This window comes from Botryllus schlosseri, unplaced genomic scaffold, assembly GCF_051294905.1.
Source record: "Botryllus schlosseri isolate E-star unplaced genomic scaffold, Bs_hap1 Bs30a, whole genome shotgun sequence".
Lineage (NCBI taxonomy): Eukaryota > Metazoa > Chordata > Ascidiacea > Stolidobranchia > Styelidae > Botryllus > Botryllus schlosseri.
The window spans coordinates 46,106-64,830 of record NW_027648639.1 but is presented as its reverse complement, the minus strand read 5'-3'; the positions used below and the strand labels follow the sequence as shown (position 1 = coordinate 64,830).

The following is an 18,725-nucleotide window of genomic DNA, read 5'->3' as shown; positions in this document are numbered from 1 at the left end:
GTTTTTAGGTGAAAAAATTTTTTTTCGGACTTTAACTTTTTCACGATCTCGGCCCCGTGTTATAGTATGGAGATTTCGGACTTAGAAAAAATCCGACGAGGTGAAAAATTTTTTTTCTTCGATTTCCAAATAAAGGCCACCGTCGGACTCGGGGGAGCCCGTAGACCGCCGCTAGCCACTTTTCCGGTCGCTGGGAGGCCGTACGAGAAAGAAAAATTTTCGCCCTCGCTTTGGCATCAGGAGTCCATTGCGACTATCCACGTAGCTCTACGGCGCACAGGAGCCGAGATACGAGTTTTTCGCGAATAACTCGGCCCCTGTTGGGGCCAGACCCACGCGGGACCCCTCGTTGGAAGCGGCGCAGCGAGACGAATCCGGGAAAAAAAAATTATCGAATTCGGACCACCCGGAGCCGAGATATCTCCGGTTAAAGGCCGCCCAAAACGGACCTTTGACCGGCTCTGGAGGCCGAGCCGTTGGTCGGATCGGGATAATTCCTTTGCGGGGCGTCTTCAAACAGTGCGGGGAACGCGCCCGTGTGGTTTTTAGGTGAAAAAATTTTTTTCGGACTTTAACTTTTTCACGATCTCGGCCCCGTGTTATAGTATGGAGATTTCGGACTTAGAAAAAATCCGACGAGGTGAAAAATTTTTTTTCTTCGATTTCCAAATAAAGGCCACCGTCGGACTCGGGGGAGCCCGTAGACCGCCGCTAGCCACTTTTCCGGTCGCTGGGAGGCCGTACGAGAAAGAAAAATTTTCGCCCTCGCTTTGGCATCAGGAGTCCATTGCGACTATCCACGTAGCTCTACGGCGCACAGGAGCCGAGATACGAGTTTTTCGCGAATAGCTCGGCCCCTGTTGGGGCCAGACCGACGCGGGACCCCTCGTTGGAAGCGGCGCAGCGAGACGAATCCGGGGAAAAAAAAATTATCGAATTCGGACCACCCGGAGCCGAGATATCTCCGGTTAAAGGCCGCCAAAAACGGACCTTTGACCGGCTCTGGAGGCCGAGCCGTTGGTCGGATCGGGATAATTCCTTTGCGGGGCGTCTTCAAACAGTGCGGGGAACGCGCCCGTGTGGTTTTTAGGTGAAAAAATTTTTTTCGGACTTTAACTTTTTCACGATCTCGGCCCCGTGTTATAGTATGGAGATTTCGGACTTAGAAAAAATCCGACGAGGTGAAAAATTTTTTTTCTTCGATTTCCAAATAAAGGCCACCGTCGGACTCGGGGGAGCCCGTAGACCGCCGCTAGCCACTTTTCCGGTCGCTGGGAGGCCGTACGAGAAAGAAAAATTTTCGCCCTCGCTTTGGCATCAGGAGTCCATTGCGACTATCCACGTAGCTCTACGGCGCACAGGAGCCGAGATACGAGTTTTTCGCGAATAGCTCGGCCCCTGTTGGGGCCAGACCGACGCGGGACCCCTCGTTGGAAGCGGCGCAGCGAGACGAATCCGGGAAAAAAAAAATTATCGAATTCGGACCACCCGGAGCCGAGATATCTCCGGTTAAAGGCCGCCAAAAACGGACCTTTGACCGGCTCTGGAGGCCGAGCCGTTGGTCGGATCGGGATAATTCCTTCGCAGGGCGTCTTCAAATAATGCGGGGAACGCGCCCGTGTGGTTTTTAGGGGAAAAAAAAATTTTTCGGACTTAGTCGTTTTTCGACACTCGCCCATGCTTTAACATAGGGCCCATACCGTAGCATGGGCGGGCGCGCCGGACTTGCTCGGATCGGTTCCAAACTTCGTGTGCGGGGTCTCTAGGCGGGCTTTTGGCCGGCAAAAAACTTGGACTTTTTCCGAGGAATTTTTCGGACTTGGTCGTTTTTCGGACCTCGCCCATACCTTAACATAGGGCCCATACCTTAACATGGGCGGGCGCGCCGGACTTGCTCGGATCGGTTCCAAACTTCGTGTGCGGGGTCTCTAGGCGGGCTTTTGGCCGGCAAAAAAAATCAACTTTCTCCGAGGAAAATTTCGGACTTAGTCGTTTTTCGACCTCGCCCATACCTTAACATAGGGCCCATACCTTAACATAGGCAAATCGCCTATACTTGGTCGGATCGGCTCCAAACTTCGTGTGGGGCCCCTCTAGGGATACTTTTGGCCGGCAAAAAACTTGGACTTTTTCCGAGGAATTTTTCGGACTTAGTCGTTTTTCGGACCTCGCCCATACCTTAACATAGGGCCCATACCGTAACATAGGCAAATCGCCTATACTTGGTCGGATCGGCTCCAAACTTCGTGTGGGGGGTCCCGTGGGAGGCCTTTGGGGAAAATTTTTTTTTTATTTTTTTTTTATTTTTTCGGAAAAAAAAAATTATTTTTCGGGAAAAAAAATTTTTTTGGTCGGCGAAAATTTTCCGGCCCCCCGGCCTTAGTTCGGCTCTGAAAAACGACTAAGTAGAAAAAAGTCACCAGGGTTTTCGGAAAAAGACTAATATAGGAAGGGGCGCGCGCCCGGCGCCTGACGGGAGGCCGGGCGCGAAACGTTGAATCTGCCGGCGAGAGGGGCTGTCGGCGCGGCGGAACTGATCCGTCGTCACCGGTTGGAGCGAAAGCATATGGGGGTGCGAAGCCAGCACTAATCACGGGTCGGCGAACCTCGAGTCGCGGGTTTAAACGTTGCGTGTCGCCAAGCGCTGCATAGAGCGAGCTTGCCCGGTATGCCGTAGACGGCGGGATATGGATGATAGTGACCCTACACCTGTCATACAGCCATGAGGCATATCGGAGAGCGGACTCAATAAATGTTGCGCGGACGCGATGCGTCGTCCTTCGGGCCTCGCGGCCCAGACCCTTCCTACGTAGCCAAGCGGCGTCCCGGAGGAGAGAATCCGGCGTCGAGAAACGGTCGTCAAATGCCTCGTCCCCACGTCTCGGACGCGTCGAACAGTCGTCAAATGCCTCGTCCCCGCGTCTAGGACGCGTAGTACGCCTTCGGGCGCCGTGCACGGTCGTCAAATGCCTCGTCCCCGCGTCTCGGACGCGTACAGCGGTCGACAAATGCCTCGTCCCCCACGCTGGGCCTCGCGGCCCTTGCCTCCAGCGCGAACGGACGTCGCGTCCCTGCGTTTCGGACGCCATCGCCGCCGAGAGCGAGCTTGCCCGATATGCCGTAGACGGCGGGAACAGGTCGGTCGTAGAACATCGCACCTCTCCTGGCCACGAGGCTTATCGGATAGCGGACTCACCAAGACGCGGCGTGGACGCGACGCTCCGCCCAGTCAGCGGGAAGGCCCGCTATACAAACACGACGTCCTCGGTCAGCCGCGGCGGCTCCGGGCGCTTATCCGTGCATCGCGTCGCGGCAGCGCAGCGCCCGAGCCCCGGCGGCAGGCCTCGCGTCCTTCTCGGATTCGGTTCCGTGCGGCGAGCAGATTCTATTAAGCGGTGAACGGCGGGTGTCCGCGTCCCACGAGACGACGGCGGGCGACCCGAGAACGGTCCTCGCGATCGAGAGAGCGAAAGAAAGCGACGGGCGCCGAGAACGGCGGCGCCGGCGCCGCGGAGCGCCTTGGTCCCGACGTCCGACCCCCGGCCCAGGGGCGGACGCTCGCAGTGCGCGAGAGATATCTGGTTGATCCTGCCAGTAGTGATATGCTTGTCTCAAAGATTAAGCCATGCAGGTGTAAGTACGAACTGAACGTAAAGTGAAACTGCGAACGGCTCATTAAATCAGTCTTGGTTTATTTGGTCCTTGCGAGAGCTAACGTGGATAACTGTGGCAATTCCAGAGCTAATACATGCGACCGAGCGCCGACTCCGGGAGGCGCGCTTTTATTGGTTCGAACCCGACCGGGCCTTCGCGGGCCCGTCTCTTTCGATGACTCTGGATAACCACGCGGATCGCACGCCTTCGCGGCGGCGACCTACCATTCAAGTGTCTGACCTATCAACTTTCGAAGGTAGGCTACGGGCTTACCTTTGTGATAACGGGTGACGGGGAATCAGGGTTCGATTCCGGAGAGGGAGCCTGAGAAACGGCTACCACATCCAAGGAAGGCAGCAGGCGCGCAAATTACCCATTCCCGACACGGGGAGGTAGTGACGAAAAATACCGATGCGGGACTCTAACGAGGCCCCGCAATCGGAATGAGTACATTCTAAAACTCTTGTCGAGTATCCATCGGAGGGCAAGTCTGGTGCCAGCAGCCGCGGTAATTCCAGCTCCGAAAGTGTATGCTAAAGTTGTTGCGGTTGAAAAGCTCGTAGTTGGATGAAGAGCGCGCGGCGCCGGTCCGTCCGTCGAAGGGCGTGCACCGGCGTCGAGAGTTCCGCCTGTCGGCGCTTCCCGGGTGTTCTTGATCGGGTGCACGGGGTGACCGACGAGTTTACTTTGAAAAAATTAGAGTGTTCAAAGCAGGTTTTTCGCCTGCATAGTGTTGCATGGAATAATGGAATAAGACCTCGGTCTCGTTTCGTTGGCGTTCGCGAGTGCGAGGTAATGATTGAGAGGGACAGCCGGGGGCGTCCGTACTCTGCCGTTAGAGGTGAAATTCTTGGATCGGCGGAAGACGAACTACTGCGAAAGCGTTCGCCAAGAATGTTTTCTTTAATCAAGAGCGAAAGTCAGAGGTTCGAAGACGATCAGATACCGTCCTAGTTCTGACTATAAACGATCCCAACTGGCGATCGGCGGGCGTTACGATGACGACCTCGCCGGCAGCTTCCGGGAAACCAAAGTCTTTGGGTTCCGGGGGAAGTATGGTTGCAAAGCTGAAACTTAAAGGAATTGACGGAAGGGCACCACCAGGAGTGGAGCCTGCGGCTTAATTTGACTCAACACGGGGAAACTCACCCGGCCCGGACACGGGAAGGATTGACAGATTGACAGCTCTTTCTTGATTCTGTGGGTGGTGGTGCATGGCCGTTCTTAGTTGGTGGAGCGATTTGTCTGGTTAATTCCGATAACGAACGAGACTCTGGCATGCTAAATAGTTACGCGACCCTCGGCGGTCGGCGTGAAACTTCTTAGAGGGACTAGTGGCGTTTTTAGCCACGCGAGATCGAGCAATAACAGGTCTGTGATGCCCTTAGATGTTCGGGGCCGCACGCGCGCTACATTGGGCGGATCAGCGAGTCCGCCCGGGCCGAAGGGTCCGGGTAACCCGTTGAACCCCGTCCGTGATTGGGATAGGGCCTTGCAATTGTTGCCCTCGAACGAGGAATTCCCAGTAAGCGCGAGTCATCAGCTCGCGTTGATTACGTCCCTGCCCTTTGTACACACCGCCCGTCGCTACTACCGATTGAAAGGTTTAGTGAGATCCTCGGATCTGCCCCGTCGCGGTTGGAGACGGCCGCGGCGGTACGCAGTGAAGGCGACCGAACTTGATCGTTTAGAGGAAGTAAAAGTCGTAACAAGGTTTCCGTAGGTGAACCTGCGGAAGGATCATTATCGTTGGTGGCGAGCCGCGGTGGTCGCCCCTCAATTCAAGTGTCTTCGATCTGGCGCCGGGTCCGCGAGGACTCGGCGTCGCGGTGCCTGCGGGCGCCGCTCGGTTAACGCGAACGAGACTGTAATTCGAGCAGGCGTTCGACGGCGGGCCGGGGAATCCGTCGTCGGGGCACGCTCTAAAGTGGCGTCGGCCTTGAGCTAGTCGGCGCGGAGGTGGCTGAGACCTCTGGGTCCGAGTCGCCGCGAACGAGACTGTGTTAAGCGGCGTCTGCCTTGAGCAAGTAGGCGTCGCGGGCGGCTGAGACCTCCGGGTCCGAGTCGCCGCGAGCGAGACGGGGGACCGAGACCGAACGCCTCTAGGTCCGAGTCCCTCGAACGAAAACGATGCGCGACGCGATGCGGTTGTCCTACGAGCAAAGAGAGTACGACTCTCGACGGTGGATCACTAGGCTCGCGAGTCGATGAAGGACGCAGCTAAGTGCGAGAAGTAATGTGAATTGCAGAACACATTGAACGTCGATATTCTGAACGCGAATTGCGGCGTCGGGCAAATCCCGGCGCCGCGTCTGCCTCAGCGTCGGCGAGTGACGATGCGCGTGGCGGCTTTGGGTTGGGCCGCCCGCGGAGAAGACAAGGCTGAAAGTTTGGGCGTCGGGCTGCGAAGCCCGTCGCCCCGAGGTAGACCGGCGCGCGCCTGCGTCGGGGCCGGACCCGGTCGTTCTGCGACTCGGCCGCCGTTGCGATCGCGCCTCCGCGCGCGGTACTGGCGGTCGAAGCGCCGTTCGGCTTTGCGAGGAGCGGCTCCCGGCGTCTAAGCGAGCCGGAGCCGGCCGAGGCGAGCGGCCGGCAGAGGTACGACTTCGACCTGAGTTCAGGCGAGGCTACCCGCTGAATTTAGGCATATTATTAAGCGGTGGAAAAGAAACCAACGGGGATTCCCCGAGTAACGGCGAGTGAAGCGGGATCTGTCCAGCGTCGAACCTGCGCGTTCTCGAAGCGCGCCGGAATGTGACGTAAGGAAGACCCAATGCGACGGCCGGCGTGCGCCGAAGTCCTTCTGATCGAGGCCTCTCCCCCGCGAGGGTGTCAGGCCCGCGAGGGCGCGCGCCGCCGCCGCTGAGGGTCTTCCCGGAGTCGGGTTGTTTGAGAATGCAGCCTGAAGCGGGTGGTAAACTCCATCTAAGACTGAATACGGTCGCGAGACCGATAGCGAACGAGTACCGTGAGGGAAAGTTGAAAAGCACTTTGAAGAGAGAGTTCAAAAGTACGTGAAACCGTCGAGAGGTAAACGGGAGGGCCCGTCCGGGCTCGGGGTCGCTTTCAGTCGGGCGCGCGGGCGCGTCCGGGCGAAGGGCGGAGGCGCGAGCCCTGTCCGCGTCCGGGCGCGCGTGACGCACCGGCGCACTAGCTCCCCGGGCGGGCCGCGACCGGCTCGCGGTCGGCCAGAAACGCGCTCGGAAGGTGGCCGTCGCCCTCGCGGGCGGCGGTGTCACAGCCGGGCGCGCGAAAAGCCGGCCGGGGGCCGAGGTGACGGCGCCGCGCGCGCCGCCTCTCCGGAGGCGGCGGGCGTTCGTGCGGCCGCGGCAGGCGTCGGGCGTCGGCGGTACCGTTCGCGGTGCCGGCGGCTCCCGCGTCGTCGGGGTCGGGCGTTCGCCTCGCGCGCGGGGTCTGCGGTCGTGTCGGCCACCTTCCCGACCCGTCTTGAAACACGGACCAAGAAGTCTAACGCGAGCGCGAGTTGACGGGCGGTACGAGACCCGAGAGCGAAAGTAAACTGTAGCGCGTCACGGACGCGCGAGGTCGGATCCGGCCCCTCGCGGGGCCGCGAGCACGACCGGCCGGCCGCCGCCGCCGGGGCGGCCGAGCGAGAGCGTTCCCGTTGGGACCCGAAAGATGGTGAACTATGCCTTGGAAGCTCGCGGCCTTCGAGCCGCGGGCGACCCGCTCTTAAGACAGCGTCAGGCGGGGAGTCTGACTTGGGCTTGTGGCAGCCGAGCGTTCATAGCGACGTTGCTTTTTGATCCTTCGATTTCGGCACTTCCTATCATTGCGAAGCAGAATTCGCCAAGCGTTGAATTGTTCACCCACAAATAGGGAACGTGAGCTGGGTTTAGACCGTCGTGAGACAGGTTAGTTTTGCCATACTGAGGAAGCGTTGTCGCGACAGTAATTCTGCTCAGTACGAGAGAAACAGCAGATTCAGACATTTGGTTCATGCGCACGGCTGACAAGCCGATGGCGCGAAGCTACCATCTGGGGGATTACGACTGAACGACTCTAAGTCGGAATCCCGCCTGAGTAGCGACGACGTCCCGGGTGCCTCGAGGCGAGCGAGGCGCGGCTAGGCGCCGCCTTTGCGGGCGGCGCCGACGGAGCCTTTGTCGGTTGACCCTTCGTCGGCCCGTAAGCTTGGGCTGGCCGAGACGACGGTAGCACTTTTCGCGTGGGCGAGGTGCCGCTTCATTCGCAGACGACCTAGTTTGAGATCGGGGTGTCGTACCCGCTAGAGCAGTTTCTCGCTGCGATGCGTTGAAAGACATCCCCGAGATCTATGATCAGCGCCCGGGCTCGCCTCTGGGCGGGCGCGGGCGCTTTTTTCTCGCTGTCTCCGCCGCCTCTGGCGGGGGCGTGGGAGGTGTGAGCTTTGGGCCGCGGCGTTGCGTGGGCGACGGCCGGAGCGCGGCGCGTCAGATTCGGCGCGTTGCGTGGGCCGTTGCCGGAGCGCGGTGCCGGCCTCGGAAAATCGACAGAGTCCGAACCGAGGCGAACCTCGGATGCCGCCCGGGCCCAAGGCAGAGAGCCTGGGCCGCGTGGAAAAACCACAGAGTCCGCGCCTCGGCGCCGGCCGGGGCGCGTTGCCAGGATCGAAGTCCCGGCCGTGCCGCAGAGCGGGCTGAAGTCCCCAGCCCTTGAAGCCCAAGGCAGAGTGCCTGGGCCGTGGAAAACGACAGAGTCCGCGCCTCGGCGCCGGCCGGGGTGCGTTGCCGGGATCGAAGTCCCGGCCGTGCCGCCGCAGAGTCGATCGGAGCGCCCGGCCCTCTGAGCCTATGCCGGAGTGCGCGCCGAGCCCGTGGAATAAGTTACTCCCGCCGTTTACCCGCCTGAGACTTGTACAAAACAGCGCGGTCCGCGCCTCGGCGCCGGCCGGGACGCGGCTCGGGAGACGGCTCGCCGGCCGTCCCGTGAGGCCTGCCGAGAGCGCCGACCCCCTGGCGCCGCCTCGGCGCCGACCGGGTGAGACGGCAGGCGGGCCCGCGTAGCTCACGGCGGCGAGCCGACCTTCTTGGGTGGCCGCGCCGGCTCTCCGGCCGAGCGAGACGGCAGGCGGGCCCGCGGATCGTGCCGCCGCCGGCCGAGCTCGGAGCCGCCTCGGTGAAAACGACAGAGTCCGTTGATTGCTTCGGGCGCGCGCCCTGCAGACCGCCGTCCGGCCAGGCGAGGCGCGGGCGGCGCCGGCTCCGAGATTCCGCCGGCCTCAGAGGAGGCCGAGGGCGGGCCGCGTTTTCCGCCGGATCGACGATCGGGGACATCGAGGGCACCGCGGGCGCGGGCCTCCGACGCCTTTGCGGCGTCGGCTGGCGGCGCCCTCGGTGTTCCTCCATCTTTTTTTTCGTTTTGGTCACGAAATCGAGGTAAAACGGTCGACCTTGTGTCTTTGACATCGGGTCGACCTTTTTGTCTCGATTCCGGAAAAGTCGAAATTCCAAAAGTATATTTTAGTGTTCCGAAACCTATACGAGCGCGTAGAGCGCGTCGAGACGATCTCAACGGTGGTTCGTTCGTCTCGATCGGACCACGGGGAGCGGAGTTATGGCCCGAAGACCGACCCCGATTTCGACCCCGGTCGGGCGCCCGACTCTGGCCGCGGCCGGCCGGGGCTGGCGCCTCGGCCAAAATCTCGAGAATCGCCGAAGCAATCAACGGACTTAGTCGTTTTTCGCACCTCGCCCATACTTTAACATGGGGCCTATACTCTAACATGGGGCCCATACCTTAGCATAGGCGGACCGACTATACTTGCTCGGATCGGTTCCAAACTTCGTGTGCGGGGTCTTATGGATGACTTTTGGCCGGCGAAAAAGTTCAACTTTTTCCGAGGAAAATTTCGGACTTAGTCGTTTTTCGCACCCCGCCTATGCTTTAACATAGGGCCCATACATTAACATGGGCGGATCGCCTATACTTGGTCGGATCGATTCCAAACTTCGTGTGCGGGGTCTTATGGATGACTTTTGGCCGGCGAAAAAGTTCAACTTTTTCCGAGGAAAATTTCGGACTTAGTCGTTTTTCGCACCTCGCCTATGCTATAACATAGGGCCCATGCATTAACATGGGCGGATCGCCTATACTCGGTCGGATCGATTCCAAACTTCGTGTGCGGGGTCTTATGGATGACTTTTGGCCGGCGAAAAAGTTCAACTTTTTCCGAGGAAAATTTCGGACTTAGTCGTTTTTCGCACCCCGCCTATGCTTTAACATAGGGCCCATACATTAACATGGGCGGATCGCCTATACTTGGTCGGATCGATTCCAAACTTCGTGTGCGGGGTCTTATGGATGACTTTTGGCCGGCGAAAAAGTTCAACTTTTTCCGAGGAAAATTTCGGACTTAGTCGTTTTTCGCACCCCGCCTATGCTTTAACATGGGGCCCATACATTAACATGGGCGGATCGCCTATACTTGGTCGGATCGATTCCAAACTTCGTGTGCGGGGTCTTATGGATGACTTTTGGCCGGCGAAAAAGTTCAACTTTTTCCGAGGAAAATTTCGGACTTAGTCGTTTTTCGCACCCCGCCTATGCTTTAACATAGGGCCCATACATTAACATGGGCGGATCGCCTATACTTGGTCGGATCGATTCCAAACTTCGTGTGCGGGGTCTTATGGATGACTTTTGGCCGGCGAAAAAGTTCAACTTTTTCCGAGGAAAATTTCGGACTTAGTCGTTTTTCGCACCCCGCCTATGCTTTAACATAGGGCCCATGCATTAACATGGGCGGATCGCCTATACTTGGTCGGATCGATTCCAAACTTCGTGTGCGGGGTCTTATGGATGACTTTTGGCCGGCGAAAAAGTTCAACTTTTTCCGAGGAAAATTTCGGACTTGGTCGTTTTTCGCACCCCGCCTATGCTTTAACATAGGACCCATACATTAACATGGGCGGATCGCCCATACTTGGTCGGATCGATTCCAAACTTCGTGTGCGGGGTCTTATGGATGACTTTTGGCCGGCGAAAAAGTTCAACTTTTTCCGAGGAAAATTTCGGACTTAGTCGTTTTTCGCACCCCGCCTATGCTATAACATAGGGCCCATACATTAACATGGGCGGATCGCCTATACTTGGTCGGATCGATTCCAAACTTCGTGTGCGGGGTCTTATGGATGACTTTTGGCCGGCGAAAAAGTTCAACTTTTTCCGAGGAAAATTTCGGACTTAGTCGTTTTTCGCACCTCGCCTATGCTATAACATAGGGCCCATACATTAACATGGGCGGATCGCCTATACTCGGTCGGATCGATTCCAAACTTCGTGTGCGGGGTCCTATGGATGACTTTTGGCCGGCGAAAAAGTTCAACTTTTTTCTAGGAAAATTTCGGACTTAGTCGTTTTTCGCACCTCGCCCATGCTTTAACATGGGGCCTTACGGTGAACCGTCCAGACTTGCTCCGATCGGTTCCAAAGTTCGTGTGCGGGGTCTCAGGGATGACTTTTGGCCGGCAAAAATTGGAACTTTTGCCGGAAAAAATTCCGGACTCATGATAGGCGCCAGCTCATGATGTCGCCAGTAGTTACGACTTGGTCGTTTTTCGACCTAGCCCACACAAAGTAACATAGACGGCCATTTCAGACTTGCTCATATCATCTCCAGAATCCTGTGTGGGCTCTCGTTGGTGACTTTTGGCCGGCAAAAAATTGGAACTTTAGCCGGAAAAAATTCCGGACTCATGATAGGCGCCACGTATTGAAGACGCAAATTTCGTGTCATGTTGAACCGTTGAACGCTACGGGAGCAGTAGAACGCGACCAGGGGGTTTCGAACAACGACCAACGCATTCCTCACGGCCGAATTCACCTACGATAGGGATTTCGGACCCGGTCGATTTTCATGATGGGCGCCAGTCATGATGGCGCCATCAGATTAAGCATAAGACCTGATCGATTTTCATGATCGGCGCCACTCATGATCGTCGCCACGAATTCAAGCATACGCCAATACTGTGACATTTCGACTTTATCCGGAAAAATTCCGGACTCCGTCACGCTTTCGTGATCGGCTCCAGGTATCGGAGGCGCCAAATTCCGGGTATCGAAGGCACCAAACGCATGTCAAGGGACTTTATTGGCGCCTTCATTTTGCGTTAAAACGTGTCCGGGATCTCATCATCCATGCCCGTCATCGTGAGGTTGTGGAGCCGGACATGAATTTCGCATTAAGTTTACGTGCGTCGCGTTCTCGACGTCGTGAAAGGGGCTTAGGCGTATCATGGTAGGCGCCACGCTCGTTCTCACGATTTTGGGGATCAAAATCAAGAGTCAAAGAACAAAACTCCGTTCATCCAGGTTTATTTGTCTTTAAAAACGACTTGATGAATCTCATTTTTGAACGCATTTGCTGAAAGTTTAAATAGCATTCCGATTTATATTCGTGAACTATCCTGCTCAGTAGAGGTCCACGATCGTAATAAAACGCATGCAAACGAGAGTCTTTGATCAATTTCTCCACTAGCTCGTTCGTCAACGTGGTCTTTGTCCCTCTCTGACGGTTGCATATCGAATTCGCTATTTCCTCGACGTCATTATCTGCGGGTTTGAATATGATTGGAAATGGAATTTTGGACAGTAATAGCAAATAGATTACCCTCATTTGTGACGATCCGTGTGTCCCGGTCCGTAGCGAATAAAGTTTCCGAATTAGCTCCGTTTGATTGCGTGTCATTTTCGGTGCGAAAAGTGCTATCGTCCTCTGTTTGCAGCTCTGGTTGAACTGTGGTCGGGGTTGGGGTCGGTCTGACGATCCGTGTGTCCCGGTCCGTAGCGAATAGAGTTTCCGAATTAGCTCCGTTTGATTGCGTATCATTTTCGGTGCGTAAAGTGATATCGTCCTTTGTTGGCAGCTCAGGTTGAACTGTGGTCGGGGTTGGGTTCGGTGATTCAAATGATCCTTAATCAACAGTTGCGGTCAGATATATGACGTTATAATTTTATAGGGCTTTACATACCTTCATTTGGGGGAGCTTTTGACGCGGCCAACTCCGCATATAAGTCATCGTGTGTACTGTTCACGGCTTTGCGGAGCATTTCTCTGCATAGAATCGCCCCGGCAGCCGCCCTCTTGGTCCTGCCTATCCCGTCATAGTGTCGACTCGCGACCTCCGTGCTGTGCGACGATGACATCGCAACATGATATTGTCCAATGTCGTCAAGCGAACTCGCCATCGTGGCGACTATTTTACGGAGGTGCTGGTACGTTAGGCTGACTTCGTGGGTACTGAGGTATTCCACGACACAAACCGATAAATTTTGGAACGGCTTGCCGTTCGAGTTTCGCAACGCGACTTCTTCCCGTGACAAATCCAAGTTTGGATTGGTTTGCTTGCAAATCTGAAATCGAAAAGAGGTTTTAGACCGCTCCATTACACGTTCATATCTTCGTAACACCTACCTGTTTGAATCGGTCATAGTCTTTTTGAGTCATAACCAACAAACCCTGACTCGACAGGCACTTGTTGTGGTTGACCTGTATGACTAACATTTCGGGATCGTTCACGGAACGGACGGCGTGGCTAAGCTCGTATCCGGTCACTCTACGAAAATATGACAGTCTCGTGCCACTTGCAAGTCCGACCTGGATGATTGTCGCGGCCAAGCAATCCCGCACGTTTTCGTCTGTTAACGGTTGATGGAGGTCTCTTTTAAACGTTTCGCTTTTGATCATTCTAAAAAAAAACACGCATATTAAACTTAAAACTTTACGATATTTTAACCTTAGCACGAACCTTTTGATATTCGGCCAATTTTTATTGATGACGTCCATGTCGAGAGACAAACGTTTCTCGTGCTGCCGCTTTCTTCTTTTATTGGTCGCTCTAGAGTACGTCGCGATGATTTGTAGGGCTCTCAGTTGGTTGTCCGGTGAAACCACTTTTTCCAACAATGCCGGATGCTGCATACGCGCAAATTCAAGAAATCCCTTTAGCGACGCCAGGGTGTTGAAAATAGTGCTCGCGGACAGTCTCCCGTCGGCGTTAGAAATGTACGTGACTAATTGTTCCGGCTCGTCAACCACAAACTTCTTGAAAACTGATTTTAGTTTGCTGACGACCATTTTGGTGTTGACTTCGTCGAGCGCTTGCACTTGGCGATGCCTTTCGTACAGGGAGAGGAGCTGTAATAAACGGATCTGCATTATTTCGGTAAAAAAGTGACACATTACCTTCAGAGTTACTCACGCTTGAAAAGTCGGACTCGAAGGTCAACTTTTTAAAGTTTTCCTGGTAGGTCTCGCAACCTATCCCGAAGCCGTCGCGTATTTTATCGGAATGGATAATCCTCCAGTGTGTTGCTTTATAGGCCGTGGCAACTGGTCTAGAACAGAGTCCACACCAAGACCGTGGGCGACATTCCTTGATGTATTGCTTGGGCTCGCGCAAGTAGCGAGCGGACCTGCGACATGTAATATTTTTTGGCTTCTAGTTGTTATAAATAAGCCAACGACAATCTTACTCTTTAATTCTCTCGACTGACCACTTATGAACGTTCCTCAGATGCCGCGTTCTATGACCTTTGGTGGGTATATGGCAGACTTGACATCGGTCGAGTCTTATTCTTTTAGTGGGTCGAATTGTAACAGGATCGCTGGAATAAACAATAAAACTCCGATATTCGCGGCTCTCTAGCGCTCCCTACGTGACCCCGCATCATCTAGTCACACATTGACGTGACCAGCGCGCGCTTAGGAGCCGGGAGGTGCGTCGTTTGTCATTCTGAGCCGTCCCAGAGAAGAGAAAATGGCAGAAAACCCCCAGAAATCCGATTATCGCCGCTCTCTAGCGCCCCTTACGTGACCCCACCCCATCGAGCCGCACATCGACGTCACCAGCGCGCGCTTAGGAGCCGGGAAGTGCGTCGTTTGTCATTATTAGCCGTCCCAGAGAAGAGATAATGGCCGGAAACCCTACCGGAAATCCGATATTCGCCGCTCTCTAGCGCCCCCACACGTGACCCCACCCCATCGAGCCGCGCATCGACGTCATCAGCGCGCGCTTAGGAGCCGGGAGGTGCGTCGTTTGTCATTCTGGGCCGTCCCAGAAAAGAGATATTTGCCGAAAACCGGTCCAGGCATTCCTTATGGGATTTCCGCCGACTGTGACGTCACGGCTAATCAAAGGCCACTTTGGAGGCCGCAAGCGGTCCTCCCCCAGGTCGGACATCATCGAGCTGCACATCGACGTGACCATCGCGCGATTTCCAACACTTCGGTGGCTCGTTCGTCGTGCTGGGCTCACCCAGAGTTGAGATATGGCACGAAAACTGGCCCATGCATTCCTTATGGAAGCTGGACTTCCGCAAAATCTCGCCATGTTAAAGTATAGGGAATTTTTCGAGACGTGTAGTCCAATAACTCAACTCGTGTATGTAGCACATAGTTAAACGATCCCGCGTTCGAATTGGCGCAAAGGGAAGAATACAATACAATGAGAATTTTCCGATTCGGAGTTACCGGGGCTGAGATAGCGACGAGTTATGGATACGAGTTACGGCCCGAAATCCAACTATTTTGGACTCGGTAAAAGCTACTTCGCCGAATCCTGCCACGCTAAAGTATAGGGATTTCGGAATTAGAAGAATTTTTCACTCACCCGGTGACTTTAGATTCCATTATATGCTCTTGATGCACGGTAATCCTCTAAAAACGTCCTTCCAACGCGACAGTTCACTAGCATATGAGCGCGCGGCGAGAATTTTCTGGAAAAATATATTCCCGGGTCATTATTACGTCATAGAGGGCCCGAAATTTTTTTTCTCGAAAATCGGTCTGGGGCCCGCCGAAACACGTTTTTTGACGATTTTTATGCATTTTGGGCGGTTGTTGACACTGTTTAAGGTCCTAAATCACGCTCTGGTTGTCTTGTGCCAAGTCTACAAGACGCCTAAACCAGTTTTACACGTAACCGGCACGCACAACTACCAATATAGACGATGCAGTACCCGCCGAAACACGGTTTTTGACGATTTTTATGCATTTTGGGCGGTTGTTGACACTGTATAAGGTCCTAAATCACGCTCTGGTTGTCTTGTGCCAAGTCTACAAGACGCCTAAACCAGTTTTACACGTAACCGGCACGCACAACTACCAATATAGACGATGCAGTACCCGCCGAAACACGTTTTTTGACGATTTTTATGCATTTTGGGCGGTTGTTGACACTGTATAAGGTCCTAAATCACGCTCTGGTTGTCTTGTGCCAAGTCTACAAGACGCCTAAACCCGTTTTACACGTAACCGACACGCACAACTACCAATATAGACGATGCAGTACCCGCCGAAACACGTTTTTTGACGATTTTTATGCATTTTGGGCGGTTGTTGACACTGTATAAGGTCCTAAATCACGCTCTGGTTGTCTTGTGCCAAGTCTACAAGACGCCTAAACCCGTTTTACACGTAACCGACACGCACAACTACCAATATAGACGATGCAGTACCCGCCGAAACACGTTTTTTGACGATTTTTATGCATTTTGGGCGGTTGTTGACACTGTATAAGGTCCTAAATCACGCTCTGGTTGTCTTGTGCCAAGTCTACAAGACGCCTAAACCCGTTTTACACGTAACCGACACGCACAACTACCAATATAGACGATGCAGTACCCGCCGAAACACGGTTTTGGACTCGGTTAAAGCTATTTCGCCGAATCGCGCCACGCTAAAGTATGTGGATTTGACAACTACAAGAAATTTTCACTCACCCGGTGACTTGAGATTCCAATAAATGTTCTTGATGCACGGTAATCCACTCCGAACGTCCTTCTAACGCGACAGTTCACTAGCATATGAGCGCGCGGCGAGAATTTTCTGGAAAAATATATTCCCGGGTCATTATTACGTCATAGAGGGCCCGAAATTTTTTTTCTCGAAAATCGGTCTGGGGCCCGCCGAAACACGTTTTTTGACGATTTTTATGCATTTTGGGCGGTTGTTGACACTGTTTAAGGTCCTAAATCACGCTCTGGTTGTCTTGTGCCAAGTCTACAAGACGCCTAAACCAGTTTTACACGTAACCGGCACGCACAACTACCAATATAGACGATGCAGTACCCGCCGAAACACGTTTTTTGACGATTTTTATGCATTTTGGGCGGTTGTTGACACTGTATAAGGTCCTAAATCACGCTCTGGTTGTCTTGTGCCAAGTCTACAAGACGCCTAAACCAGTTTTACACGTAACCGGCACGCACAACTACCAATATAGACGATGCAGTACCCGCCGAAACACGATTTTTCACGATTTTTTTCAATTTTTTTGGGTTTTTGACCGACTATTGCGGAGCAGTCACACTGTTTCAGGGCCTCAATCTCGCTGTGGTTGTCGTGTGCTCGGAGTACAACAGGGAGAGACCTCTTTTACGGGTCTCCGACACGGACCAGGAGCGATATCGACGGAGCAGTACCCGCCGAAACACTGTTTTTTACGATTTTTTGAATTTTGCGCGACAATTACGGGGCCGTGACACTGTTTAAGGTCCTAAATCTCGCTGTGGTTGTCTGGTGCAGGGCCTACAACAGGGAGAGACCTCTTTAACTGGTCTCCGACGCGGACCAGTAGCGATATCGACAAAGCAGTACCCGCCGAAACAAGAGTTTGGACCTAATCGATTTTTGAGAAAATTTTGGAAAATTTTTTTTTCTCCGATTCCGATTTCCCGCACACCGACGGACTCGTGGGAGCCCGTAGAAGGCGAATACACTGTTTTGCGGGCGCTGGGAGGCCGTACGAAAAAGTAAAAATTTCACCCTCGTTCTGGCATCACGAGTCCATTGCGACTATGCACGTAGCTCTAGGACGCACAGGAGCCGAGATACGAGTTTTTCGCGAATAACTCGGCCCCTGTTGGGGCCAGACCCACGCGGGACCCCTCGTTGGAAGCGGCGCAGCGAGACGAATCCGGGAAAAAAAAAATTATCGAATTCGGACCACCCGGAGCCGAGATATCTCCGGTTAAAGGCCGCCAAAAACGGACCTTTGACCGGCTCTGGAGGCCGAGCCGTTGGTCGGATCGGGATAATTCCTTTGCGGGGCGTCTTCAAACAGTGCGGGGAACGCGCCCGTGTGGTTTTTAGGTGAAAAAATTTTTTTTCGGACTTTAACTTTTTCACGATCTCGGCCCCGTGTTATAGTATGGAGATTTCGGACTTAGAAAAAATCCGACGAGGTGAAAAATTTTTTTTCTTCGATTTCCAAATAAAGGCCACCGTCGGACTCGGGGGAGCCCGTAGACCGCCGCTAGCCACTTTTCCGGTCGCTGGGAGGCCGTACGAGAAAGAAAAATTTTCGCCCTCGCTTTGGCATCAGGAGTCCATTGCGACTATCCACGTAGCTCTACGGCGCACAGGAGCCGAGATACGAGTTTTTCGCGAATAACTCGGCCCCTGTTGGGGCCAGACCCACGCGGGACCCCTCGTTGGAAGCGGCGCAGCGAGACGAATCCGGGAAAAAAAAATTATCGAATTCGGACCACCCGGAGCCGAGATATCTCCGGTTAAAGGCCGCCCAAAACGGACCTTTGACCGGCTCTGGAGGCCGAGCCGTTGGTCGGATCGGGATAATTCCTTTGCGGGGCGTCTTCAAACAGTGCGGGGAACGCGCCCGTGTGGTTTTTAGGTGAAAAAATTTTTTTCGGACTTTAACTTTTTCACGATCTCGGCCCCGTGTTATAGTATGGAGATTTCGGACTTAGAAAAAATCCGACGAGGTGAAAAATTTTTTTTCTTCGATTTCCAAATAAAGGCCACCGTCGGACTCGGGGGAGCCCGTAGACCGCCGCTAGCCACTTTTCCGGTCGCTGGGAGGCCGTACGAGAAAGAAAAATTTTCGCCCTCGCTTTGGCATCAGGAGTCCATTGCGACTATCCACGTAGCTCTACGGCGCACAGGAGCCGAGATACGAGTTTTTCGCGAATAGCTCGGCCCCTGTTGGGGCCAGACCGACGCGGGACCCCTCGTTGGAAGCGGCGCAGCGAGACGAATCCGGGGAAAAAAAAATTATCGAATTCGGACCACCCGGAGCCGAGATATCTCCGGTTAAAGGCCGCCAAAA

General features: G+C 54.5%; 1 protein-coding gene, 2 non-coding genes and 1 pseudogene across 3 annotated transcripts; 3 read left to right on the top strand and 1 right to left on the bottom strand.

The window, feature by feature from the left end:
* Positions 1–3,575: 3,575 nt before the first annotated feature.
* Positions 3,576–5,400, top strand: LOC145460005 (small subunit ribosomal RNA). The gene has a single exon (XR_013921668.1). It is a non-coding gene; the product is annotated as a small subunit ribosomal RNA (ribosomal RNA).
* Positions 5,401–5,826: 426 nt separating this feature from the next.
* On the top strand, positions 5,827–5,980 carry LOC145460013 (5.8S ribosomal RNA). Its single transcript, XR_013921675.1, has one exon. It is a non-coding gene; the product is annotated as a 5.8S ribosomal RNA (ribosomal RNA).
* Positions 5,981–6,261: 281 nt separating this feature from the next.
* On the top strand, positions 6,262–7,960 carry LOC145460017 (large subunit ribosomal RNA; annotated as a pseudogene).
* A 3,994-nt stretch (positions 7,961–11,954) lies between these two features.
* On the bottom strand, positions 11,955–15,364 carry LOC145459980 (uncharacterized). Its single transcript, XM_080338423.1, has 8 exons — positions 15,267–15,364; positions 14,131–14,262; positions 13,857–14,070; positions 13,404–13,792; positions 13,070–13,343; positions 12,627–13,008; positions 12,266–12,568; positions 11,955–12,207 (listed from the first exon to the last, which is right to left on the bottom strand). Exons 1-8 carry the CDS (start codon positions 15,284–15,286, stop codon positions 11,960–11,962), a joined length of 1,962 nt encoding a protein of 653 aa, XP_080194549.1. The 5' UTR covers positions 15,287–15,364; the 3' UTR covers positions 11,955–11,959.
* Between the last annotated feature and the right edge of the window lie 3,361 nt (positions 15,365–18,725).

What these genes read in the sequence shown, in the direction of transcription:
- LOC145459980 (XM_080338423.1), bottom strand. Translation starts at nt 15,286, where the DNA reads ATGGAATCTAAAGTCACCGG. An exon ending in AATTGGCCGAATATCAAAAG is followed by an intron (nt 13,344 to 13,403) that starts GTTCGTGCTAAG and finishes GTTTTTTTTTAG; the next exon opens with AATGATCAAAAGCGAAACGT. An exon ending in ACGGATCGTCACAAATGAGG is followed by an intron (nt 12,208 to 12,265) that starts GTAATCTATTTG and finishes TCAAACCCGCAG; the next exon opens with ATAATGACGTCGAGGAAATA.